This window comes from Orbicella faveolata, unplaced genomic scaffold (assembly GCF_042242905.1).
Source record: "Orbicella faveolata isolate gen_17 unplaced genomic scaffold, um_ofav_v1 contig_3, whole genome shotgun sequence".
NCBI lineage: Eukaryota > Metazoa > Cnidaria > Anthozoa > Scleractinia > Merulinidae > Orbicella > Orbicella faveolata.
In genome coordinates, this window is record NW_028301558.1 from 8605001 (window position 1) to 8617500 (window position 12500).

Consider the following 12500-nt stretch of genomic DNA (forward strand, 5'->3'; position numbering starts at 1 on the left):
ATCAAATTAGCCTTATTAACCTCCTTTTTAAGTTGATAATTCAAAATAATCTGTACTCTTATAATGGTTAGAAATCTATTTGGTGAACTACTTTATGAAAGAGCTCTACATGTATATGTGGTTTGCAACCATTCCTGACTCAAGATTAAGATGACAAAGACCCTGACAGCCATGTTGGATGACAGGAACAGTAAAGCTTGGGATAATTCTTTTGTTAATGGTCATCCAACCTGGCAGTGATGATGCCGTAATCCTGCAAAGATCTATTGTACACTGTAGTTCACATTGTACTACACCAGCCCAGCAAGTCTTTTCTCAACCAGTATGCACAGCCATTAATTAAAACACGTACATAAGGATTTCATCTGTAACTTTCCGAGACTAAGGTTTCCTAGGTTTGCAAAATTAATACGAGGATTGATACTCTGCATATCTAGAGCTCCCAAAAGTCACGCAACCGGCGTTTCGGTCACGAAATCTTTCACGGCTGCAAACAGTCTCGCTCAACAATGTCGGCACAAAAGTTATTTCAGTCTATGTAATGCCTATCATAAGAATGTAAGTACATTTTCTTTAATCATTACATTAATTTCTGCTATTTAGATTACACATGAAACCTACGATCAATAATGACTCTTCACAACAAAAATGCAATCGTACCCAGAATCGTAGAAACAGGTACAAAAGATAAACTGTACCGACACATATGTGTCAATCAAAGTCGAAGCATCCACGTTTACGAATTGACTGTAAACTGTGAACAAAACAGACTTCAGTACAGCTTGCTCTGACCATTTCAATATTTCTAACTCTCGTAAGTTCTAGAATAACTACTGCTTCGATCGATGATATTGGATGTGTGTAGTAACAAATTAGAACGCAATCGAGCGAGTTCGATCGCGCTGTTTCGATTTTATTCGATAGTGTTCGATTGTCCAGCACGTTAGGTTATCAAGTCTTTCTTTGCTCGATGAAAAGCTCGATATTATCACAAAATAGTGCCACAATTACCGATGACAGCATAGTATTCTATTCAAATTTGGGCTTACCCCCTTCATATCAGCCGCAAACAAGCTTTTTTCGATGCAATGTGCGTAAATTCATTTCAGTTATAAAAAGTTTAGTCAATACCAAAAATCAATAACTTTCGACAGAGTCAGTTACAGTGTAATGATACATCGACACCACATCAGTGAACTTTACTCACCATGCGAAGTCTTCTCGCACGTTTGTGCATTTTCAGGAAAATTATTTCCTGTCAGCACAGCGTTAATATCAATCAGAAGAATCGCTGTTCCACAGCGTTGGTCCAAGACCTGATTTATCAGCTGTCGAAGAAAGAATGTTCAAGGTACACAGGCGTCAAACTCAAATTTTACAGTAAGATTTTTACGAAACAAGAACCAGAAATCCCAATGTTTGCTTGCCTCAAAGTGTCACGCGCCTCGTGAAAAGGGTAAACAGCACGCCACCTGTGTTACCCACTGTGTCCAATCAGTGAACCGTATTTTGAACAATAGCCTTTGTGGTAAGCTGGAATGCAGTTCGAATTCGTTGGCGTTTTTGATGACGAAAGTCCTTTTGTTTGTTTTAGTTTTGTAAATTGGTTTTTGTTCTTTTCATTGAGATTGCTTTCACGTATTTTATGTGTTGTGGAAACTCTCAAAGTTGTCTCACTAGGAATTTTACACGTCATTAATTAGCGCCCTCAAACTGGTTATCTGGCCCCGGCGGTCGGGGGAGGGGGGCGGGGAAATCCCAGTTAAATTTAGTAGGGGTGTGCGGCCCGCTTCAAAAAAACATACCCAATTCAAGACTACAGTACAAAAACCAGACCCTATTTAAGACCAAAATGGCCAAAATCAATGCCCTATTTATGACAAAAACGGCTGAGAAATCATACCCTTTTAGGGCCGCACAAACCTATATAGCCCAGATAAGGGAGTGCCTTCCCCCATCCCCCGAGTTATCTGGGTCGATTTGAAGATAATCTCTGTTGAAATTTAGGGGTCTAATAAGGTCTACACAAAATTTTTTTCTTACTACAAGCCGTTATTAGAGAAAAAATCTGAGAACTACGTATAGCAAAGATATTGATGACACTACATCTCTTGATATTTATAATCTGACAACCGGCGCCAAAAACGATAGCGGAACAAAGAAGTTGTCATTTCTTCAAAAAAGTATCCCGGCTTCGTTAATTTGCGACTAAACGGAGACATGTACCACTGGGGAGATTCGCCTGAAGATATTTATAAGTTTAATTTTAATAGAGCTTGGTTAAAAGAACCGCTAAAACGGCTAAAAAACCATGCATACCCTTTGGCCGACCATATCTATATAACCCCTATAGGGAAGTACCCGGGCACCCCCTGGATTTTTTACTCACTGCTAACAGGGAACTCGCTAATTTCTCGGTAATATCACAATGCGAGATGAGAGCGAGACGGTTTGATTTTTTCTGTTTTACAAGTAAAATGTCTAGATGTTGAACAGTTCAATTTCGAAGACAATTTATGCTTGTCTCTGAACAACACAATTATTTTATGATGCACATTCTCGGCACAATGATTTAGTTGCTATGGAATTCCCACAATGCCAAAATTCAGTTGGCCAATTTTATTCAAACCGATGCGAACATTGATCCGTGCATTCCAGCATTACTTGTGAATTTTCAACAAATGATTCAAACATTCATGCGAGCCTCTTAAAATCCAATTAAAACATTTACCTTAGTAAAACAATTTAATCAAAATAAAATATTAACCAACTTACAGAATGCTACTTGCAGTTGGTTGAATGTAATGTGTAGATTGCAATGGGTTGATTCGTACTCAGTAGACTGTTACTTGTAACTGTAGTGTAAGTTTAATTGTAATTGTTGTAATTGTTCGAGAAAATAAATTAAGTTAAAAAAAAAAAAATCAAATATTAAGATTTCGAAGTGCTCTAGAACATTTAAACATCAGTAACTTCAAACAAGCGATTATTCAAAAAAGCTAATCAAACTTGCATGTCGGACAAATTCAATTCAAATACTCAATTCGTAAATTCAATGAATCCAAAAATTCAAGTCCACAGCTTGCAAATGTCATACACTAAGAAAACATGAGGGAAGTTCCTTCATTTTCTCTTGCACAGTCCATGGATATGTCGGGCCACGTGCGAGGATGCGGGAATCTGGTGAGACTTGGAACCTGCATCGCGAAAAAAAGCGTAATACTAATCCACTCCCCGTCGGTGGACTTTCAGATAAAGGTGCCGCAGACATAACAGGTGCCAAAATCTTTGTCTGTTGTATCTGGGTGTGGCTCAAGTTAGGTTTACACAAAAACATGCTCTTTGCGTACCATTAAGAAGCCGTTGTACGAGTCCAAAAAAATCTTCCTCAAGCTAAAACACGGTTAGTCTACATGGAAACTCCCTTTTCTCCTCCGCAGAGGCTCAAAAGGGTGCTTTTCTTGGTTGGGGACGGGGAAATGGGGGGAGAGAAAATTGAGAAAGGCGACAGAAAGGCATTCGACTTTGCGCCGGAACTCACCTCACACAACGGCTTTCTATAACAAACGTCCCTACCTGTGTCGTATTTCGAGACTCTCATGAAGGTAGGTTTCGGTGAGTCGTGGAAAAAAAAATTGGAGGGGAGCTACAATCGCGAGCAAAACTACTAATGAGAAAACGAGATGACACTGTAAATACATCTTTATTAAATAAAAGGGAAAAGAGATAATCAAACAAGTGACGTTGTTTTAGATAATCATCTTGGTTCTAGTCAATATTGAGTTGAGAGATTAAGAGACGTACGTTTTCTGCATAGAAACAAAATCGTTAAGGAGGAGGAGGATCGCAGATCAGCTTTGAGGTCATATTTCATTTCTTAAAAGTTTTGTTTTAGAATGTAGGCAATCGACTATAAAGGAATCCCAAAACTTGTTAATGGTAACGGGATTTGTTTTCCAACCCGTTCAAAGGATGTCATTTTAATATTACGGCAGTTAGACTCATCACAGTTCTTTTGATCGCGTTTGAGGTGGAAGTGGCCACTGCCCTTGCCTTAGTAACAGCAGATCTAGAATTACAGAAATCATATCCTGATAAACTCTTCACCGGTCGCTTTAAAGCAACACCAAGGCTAGATTCTAGAAAATGGGTGTGGTCAACATCTGTTGTTGAGTTGAATGTTGCTTCTCTCAAAGCTGCTATAGAGTTGGGTCGCAGGGTCTTTGGTGCACTTTGCAGTGAAATCTTAGCTACTGCTTCCTTGTTAACACAATTTAATGGCAGATCGTGCAACAGAGAGGGATGAAGAAACCTAATTTCTTTTGAAGCCATCAATTTGCCGCTTGTATTGCCCTCGTGATATGAAGCTACACGTGCTGTCAAACAATGATGAACGGTTGCTTGTGATGCTTCCAGATTTTTCCCACTGCCATCAACTGAGTCAGACACAACGTCACAGCTTAACTTCCCTGTACTCGAACATTCATTCCAAGTTTCCACTTGACTCGAAAATTGGTCGTCGGAAACTTTGTCTTCCTTCATCAGCCTCGTGATGGCATATTCCTGAGCGTATTTCATTTTCAGAGATGCACGCACCTGTTTTCCAGTGTTCACTTGCGACAGTGTTGTGAAACGCGGGTGGACCAAGCTAGGACGGCTACATTTACAATTTGGTTTAGGTCGCAGGTTTGGATATCGCTGTAACCATCCTAGATAGCGGCGACTCACAAATCTGTTCCTTGACGTCCGAACATAGCTGCTCTTTGCTTGTGGTACGGATTGTTTAACCTCTCTCGAAAAAGAAATGGGAGAGCAATTAACTCGGTTGCTGTGAGTTTTGTGCATGTCAGTATTACACTTGACACTATCGCCATAATACACTCGCAATTGGGGTTGTGTTAATTTCGATGTATCGCTCTTTGTTCTCCAGACATCGCCCCTTGTAAAAGTCAGTTCTTCAACTGGCGGTGGCTGAAGATATGAATAGTTCATTCTTTTTCGACCACTGCCCCTCCTTTTCTTGTGTTGATCATGAGTTCGTATCTTGTTCTTTGCTTGATTCGCCCCCTGTAGACATCGTCGTTGCAACTTTCCATAGATTGTTCGGTCTTCGCCCTCTCTACAAGCGACAGATTGTGGTTTCCTGCTCTGTGCGTTAAAGATCGCTAACGTGTACTGGATACACGCACGAAGCCTTCGCATTACATATATCAGCCAGTTGACCAAAACAATGGCGATACAATAAATAAAAAGGCGAATGATTAACAAAAGATCGCGTAATTTTGACCTTTTTCTTCCCGTTGTTGAAGTCATTCGCTTTGCACTCAGTTTGGCAAAGTTGGCTTAGTGGCTCTTTGTGACGCTTCGCTTGCCTATTACATCACTTGAGATCCTGCTTGAAAGTGCGCGCGCACTTACTTTGGAATTAACTCACGCATTGACAACATTGAAGACAAATCGGCAGCCGACCAGGAAACAGGTGGGGTGGAGGGGGGTGAGAAAGAAAGAGGGTTAACAAAGGGCTGAGAAGCATTAAATATCTCCAAGTTGTAGTCCATGTCATGCTTGAATAAGCTCATAACGATATTTGAGAAATTTATAATAATATTGATAATCTTAACTTTGACGAAACCGACCAGTGAAAATTTGGGAGGACGAGGACTACTGTGAGAACACAAGCCACAGGTGAGTGTTTCCACAGCTTTTTCGAGTTCACCCAAACTTCCACGAGTGTTTCTATAACCAAATAGCAACACAGGAAAATTTTTTCTATTTCTCTTAGAAAAAAATGTGAGAAAAAGAAAGGAAAATGACTCGTTTATTTCGAATTATCAAAATGTAAATTCTTTTTGCTCGCACCGTCCGTTACCTGACTACGTGAACAATTCGTGGTAGTTCTGTGTTTTCTACTGAGTTACAGAAGTACAGCTTTTATTAGGTGCTTCCTCTCAGGAAACGTCACTTCAAGGTATTTGTGAATAAATAATAAATATGTATTTTTCGTTTTATCCCCCCAAGTCTTGAATGTTACCATTTTGAGTGTTTTTCTTTCTTCTTCCTGCTTCTCGTACCTTCTCGTACCACTTTGTTGTAAATCTTTCTTCGCCTAATGAGGTAATATGTCATCTCAATTCTCAAAACTCTCCCCCGTTTAAAAAAAGAGGGTAAATTAACGTCCAATTAACGATTAAGGGCAACGGTATTGGCAACATTCCGTTACTTTACTAGCCTTTCTTCTTTAATATACGGCATCGAGGAATGTATGTGGGCCGTTCTTATACCGGAACTGTTTTACTCCCCTGGACTGCCTGCCTGTGTTAGTGTCTGTCCGATTGAGAGAATATTGACTGACAGACAGACGAACTAGGGGGCAGAGTCACTGACCAGATGACTGACTGACCGATTTAACAAACGACTAACGGACTCCAGTACGCACTCATTGATTTACTGACCCACCGTGTGACCGACTAAACCCTAACTGAATTACGAACCAGCTTCCGAGCTGGCCGTTCGACCTTCTGTCCGTGTTAAAAAAAAAATAAATAAATGCAGTGTCTTGAAACTGTACAGCGTGGTTGAAACTCGTATTTCCCAAAATCAATAGCACCAAACGCCCTCAGTTCATTGGCGGTTTTACACCTGTCTGTCGTAGCCAAAATTGATTGTAACCCGAGAGTTTCCAGAATCGTCCTTCACAGGAATCTCACATTAGGAACGCAAAGAATGGTTAGACAGGAATGTCTTACACAGGAATTTCGCGATAGCCAACATACGCCTCGTGTCCAGGTGACTGGTCACGTGGACACGACGCGAAAATGGGGATCACCGAGCTCGCTTTTGAGTTATAAGCACTTAAAGCTAAAATTAACGGTGTTTTTACCAGGTTGCATTGTCGCTATGGTAATCTGTTGTGTAAAAAAGATGACCAGTGGTAGTATTCATCCTTCAAAGTATAGCTGTTGGAAGAGTACTGGAAATTGTTGCCGGACCCTTAAAGTTTTCAATTTCTTTGTGTTTCCACTCATAATTTGAAAACTACCAGCCGAACATATAATCTTAGTAGAGTCTTATTGGTGTCTACTCCTTTGCTGACACTTGAGTTCAAAACTGCACCACAATTCAGTTAAAAAATAAGCAGGATAGAAAAACACCAAAGGGATAATGATAAACCATAAAGGAACAAGGATGGCTAAGGATGGAGAAGATTAACACGGATTACAAACGGCGAATTTGAAAAATTGAGGCTAACCTTTTCAATAAGCGCAAACCGTGACGTAGCTTCTTTAAGTCTGTAAATGCAGCAGTTTAACTTGCCTTGATAAAGAACTCATTTCATTTCTGACGTCCCGGGTTTCTATGGGGTCAAATCAGTCGTCTGTAATTGAGGCCGACAGTTTGGGTTGGTCCCATGGGTGTCCGCTTTGGAGAGAGTGGGCCGAGTGTTCATTTTAGACCTCAGTAACGAGTTAACTAGAACATATAGCAACAACGTAACTATGTCAACTGCTTCCCTAGAGATTGAATCCACAATAACGATTGGGCAACAGAGCCGAGTTGTTCTAAAGGCGGTTAACGCCAACCCAGGGCTACACGTTAATCGCAGTATTATATTAATTTTTCTTGTATAGAAATAGTTTTTTTTTATGTACAATGTTTTATGTAGTTCGAGATTATCGAAACAATATGAACAGAAAACCTTACCAAAAAGTTATCTAAATTCTTGGTAATCCTGGGTTAGCTCAATCGGGCTTTGAACCACCCGGTCCTGCAGATTGACAGCCTTAAATTATAGCACAGATTTAACGTTCTCAGTCACATACATTCTCACTCACATTCATTCATTCATTCATTCAATGATGCATCACTTTAGTCAAAGACAGAATTAAAAAGATTTCTTCAAATGGAGCCTTGATAAATACAATAAGGGACAAGAGGGTGATAGTAGCGTCGGGTGGCCAATTCATTCTTTGCGAGGTCAGCATACCAGCCGGCTTCATCGCCAATCAGAATACGTGCTTAGGTTCTTATATTTACCTCTGGAAAATAAACGGCAAAAATAATATTTTAAAAGCAAGAGAGGATGAAGGGTAAGAGAGATAATTCCCATATCTGCCTTATGCCTAAAATAATCCTTCTCACGTTATTTTTAGATATGGTACCCAGTTCTTCCGTGTATACTGTGACAACTCACGTTGCGTGGATGTTGTCGTGGAGGATGAAAATGCATGTAAAGTCGATTGGGCTGTTCACGAGAGTAAATGTGCTTCAAAGGGTTGGCAATTTTCATCATCTATTAGTCTATTTACCTAATTATCTATTTAACTATTTGCCTATTTATCTAATAAACCATTTATCTACTTACCTTTCTATGCGTCTATTTATTTATTCAACTATTTATCTATTCGTCTTTGTACCTATTTACCTATTCATCTATTTATCCATTCATCTATTTATCTACTCAATTGTTTACCTATTTATCTATTCATCTATTTATCTATTTATTTTTTATACCGAAATTGATTCAATGTAGTCGTTAGTATTATAATATGTATTCAAATTCTTTTTGTACTTTAGTAGTTTTCATTTTTCGAGCAACCACTCCCTGTGCCACGACTTCACATAAATTATAACTGGTGTTATTATTACTACTTACTTAAAGTCCGGGATTTCCAAACGATCAGGAGTGATCTAAACATAACGTGAGGGATTACCTTGGGAATTTTCTAAGGCTCACGTAGCCCATTGCAAAAACGTGAGAGGACTGGGAAAGAGTATGGTTGTTTTCCGTTTGTTTGAAAAACTAAGATATTCAAATGAAAGATCAATTAAATTTGAGAGTCTTAAGCAAGAATAGAAGTATTTAAAGGAGGAAAATGGCAAAATGACGGCTCTTCAAATATCACCTAAAATAGAGAGTTTGTATGGATTGGGTAGACAGGCCACAAAATTTTAACGGTTTGTATGGAATTTTGTAACGTTTACATGGCTCCCATTTGGAAAATGTTCCGCTGAAAACTCTCAAACTTGACTGGGTAGCTTTTCAGTTAGAAAACGTTTTATTTCAGTTGAAATATTAGATTTCTAATCAATATAAGAAACTCGTCCCAGTCCTCTCACGTTTTTGCAATGGACTATAGGGCCTTTCTCTCTTACCCTCTCTTCATTACAAGAAAGAACCAGACATTCTATAGTAAAAACGACCGTTAGAGTGCATTCGTAATAGTTTGATTAAGCATTGTCCAGTAGCTCGATGCTGCACGAGAACGTGTGGCAGAAAGTTACAAACTGTTATATCCCAATGTACATAGAACCCGGTGTGATCCACTGCTTTCACACCAGTTCTGTTTCCAAGCATTCCCACATAAACATCGTCCATTCTATACGGCTTAATCACATCAAATAAAGGAACCAGGCACTCGACAACATCGTATGACATAACAAAGCCCGCACCTGTACAAAAATCCGGATAGTGTGTTCCACTGTACTCTTCATACGGGACACTCCATTTGCCAGTTCGAGGCACTTTGTCTGTGGGGTGAAGTTTGCCCATGTAAAGGCCTCGTTTCGGCGTAGAGTTTCTTTGCAATAATTTAATCAAATCTTTGGTTTTAACCAGTACATCATCGTCTGCTTTGAGAAGGTAAGAAAAATTACAATATCTGGCTGCCCATTCGATGGCCATCTGTATCTTCAAACTCTGGTTCCAGTAATGTTCAGGATAATCCGCACGAATCATGTCACCATAGACGCTATTTTCTTTTTTAAGCAAATCTGATTCTGTTTGATTCCCTGTTTGACCAAGGAGAAAGTACGTCTTCCACTGAGGTGCAGTCAGATTGTTGGCAGTGCCCCAAGTTTGACGAACTAATTTTCTCCTTTCAAAATTTGCCGGTGCAGACGAGACCAGGATAAGAAGGAAATACTTTCCTACACAAGTAGTCCTGGTTATCAAAGAAGTTTTGTGCTGGGGAGATGCTTTCCAAGATTTACAATCGTGGTGAGGAATAAAATTGTTGGAAAACGTAGGAGGTGTAATAGAGAACGAAGGCGTGAAGACGAGACAAGTGACTAATGTGGTTATCAACGAGCACGCTATTACTCCAATAAGATGAAGTTGCCTTCTTGTCAAAGACAACGTTTTCCATTGTAACTGCACTATAACATATTTCAACTTGCGATGCATATTGTGAGTCCCCTTGCCCAGTTTAAGCTCCTCCTAGAAATAAATCAAACTAGATAAGTTTAAATGAAAAGAAAACCAAGATCATGAACTGACTGGCGGCTCAAAGTAATCCGCGCAAAATCCAACACGAAACCTGAACAAGAGGTTCCGGGTTACTCCCTATAACGGCCTATACGGGGAGGCGCCGCCCGAAAGGGACGCCTTTTTCAGGTTTCAGGTGTATGAAAGGGTAGGAATTTCTCAAGTTGAGGCAGATGAAAGGGTAGGGAAATTTGTCATTTGAGTATGATTTATTCATAAGACGGGCCAGTTACAACAGCTACAGTGTTCTTGAGCAGGTATGTGAAAGAGGTACGTTTTCAATAAAAGGTATAAGAAAGAGGTACTTGGTATATAAAAGGCTAAGGGGTTGGACCTCGGGGCGGAGCCGCCGCCAAAAATTTTTTGTTGCGTATCCTGGCAAAAGGGTCTTGATAGGGGCGCCGGGATATCAGTTAAATTTCCGGCGATTTCTAACACTGTTCTAAGATATCAGCTACAGGGTAGCAGTATTGCTGGTTTTTAGTGTCACGCCATTCAAAATAGATCAAAATAAAAATCAAAACCGTACAACAGATAAAGTTAAGAATCTGGGATATGAAAGAAGGTAAATATGCAAAGACTCTCGCCAAGATTCTGGTCACAGCAATTTTTTTTTATGCAAGGTATGCGGAGAAATTTTTTTACGGCCCAAATTTATAGAGATTTGTTTGGAGACGCCATGCTGGTGCCCATCCGTATGGAACTCTAAAAGGAACTCTAAAAAGGAACTCCAAAACAATAAAATAATACTTGACATAAGACATGAACTGTTTAGTTTGCCAAATTCCCCGAAATAAGTCACTTTCTTAACCATCATGACAGCTCTCTAGGCCGGCATGTAAATGCCGCGTCGCGCAAAAGCTGAGAAATTCAAGCGTAGTGTATCACAAAACCAAGAACCCATTCGAAGCGAAAATTTGCATGAATAGTAGTTTCCAGCTGCTCTTACACAACATTAAAGTAAAATCTCAGGAAGATCAATAGTTTTGCCGTTTGAATTTTAGTGACGTCATGTGAAAACCAGCTACTGCATATTTAAGAGATCTCAAATCTCAGCTATTAGTTAAACGAGAGCCTTCTCGAAGGCTTAATTGGACGATTCGACAGATACTACAATTGATTTTGAGTTCGCGATTTTTCATAGAATGCACGCTCGGCAAAAAAGTAGCTTCGTGGCTCAAAATGACAAATAAGCATGTAAGATTTGAAGGGTATGGCCTTTGCCGGGCATTACATTAAGGACCTGCAAAACAATCAACCCCCCTCCAGAACAGGTCCACCGCTGAACCAAACTGTAAAACAAGGCCGCCACGACTTGTTAATTTAAAATCTCGCTAAACTGACAAATACTCCACAGAGTCAAACCGGGCGCGTGTCTGCAAATCACATAGAAATCACCCCACACAACACCGAAGAAGTGAAGGGCCAAGCCAGAAAGTCTGAAAACCTCTTTCAGCCTTTAATTTTATTGTGTGCCAACTTCAACTTTGAAAAATACACGTGGCTAGTCAACGTTTGTTTGGCCGGAAATGTTTCTCAAGTGGACCGCGGTCACGGAGATTGGCAATAGCCTTTCCGATTAGTTGTCGAAGAATTCACCAAATTGAATTGACGCTAGCATTTTATGCCTCTGTATTCTTAATTGTCGAAGATAAATTGCGCCATAACACTACCAAAGTAAATGTGGATCCACGAGGAATATAATAAAAAGCAGAAATAGAATTTCAGTAGCCAATCTAAAACCATTATTTGACAATTTGAAGATACTGAATGTTTATCAAGTTAATTATTACACAATTCCTGTCTTAATGAGTAAATTTTCAAATAATCAATTACGTACCAATCTCTTTGAAGAATATTTTCAGGACTAATGAAGAAGTTCACAACCACAACACTCGATCAAACAAAAAATTACACCAGCCTTGTATCAAAACAAACCTCAGAAGATTAAGCATTAGTTTTAAAAGAGTTTATATATACTACAGCTTACCAAGTGATCTAAAAAAATATCCCGTGTAAATTAACTTTTAAGCGAAAATTAAGAAACTATATTCTCTCGAAGAGTTTACAGTATATTCAGTACCGATGTAACATGTACATGAATCTGTAAATCATAGACCGCCAGACTTGTCTTATCAGGTAGTAAAGGGGGTCTCCTAGATAAGCCTAAAAAGGCTTCTTAAACTTCCTGCACATCGTAGTATGACGTGTTATAATAATGATGATCTTATGCAAA

At 39.5% G+C, this 12500-nt stretch overlaps 2 protein-coding genes across 4 annotated transcripts in view; both read right to left on the minus strand.

Moving 5' to 3' along the window:
• LOC110059120 (beta-1,3-galactosyltransferase 5-like) overlaps nt 1-1477 on the minus strand; it is an 11839-nt gene extending 10362 nt beyond the window's left edge. For both annotated transcript variants that reach the window (XM_020765803.2, XM_020765802.2), the window contains exon 1: nt 1208-1477. The gene's annotated coding sequence lies outside the window, so the exon portion shown is untranslated. The remainder of the gene's footprint in view (nt 1-1207) is intronic.
• Nucleotides 1478-7877: 6400 nt separating this feature from the next.
• LOC110059121 (beta-1,3-galactosyltransferase 5-like) overlaps nt 7878-12500 on the minus strand; it is a 13906-nt gene continuing 9283 nt past the window's right edge. For both annotated transcript variants that reach the window (XM_020765805.2, XM_020765804.2), the window contains one exon: nt 7878-10216. In XM_020765805.2, the coding sequence (XP_020621464.2) occupies nt 9164-10183 (1020 nt within the window). In that variant the 5' untranslated portion in view covers nt 10184-10216 and the 3' untranslated portion in view covers nt 7878-9163. The remainder of the gene's footprint in view (nt 10217-12500) is intronic.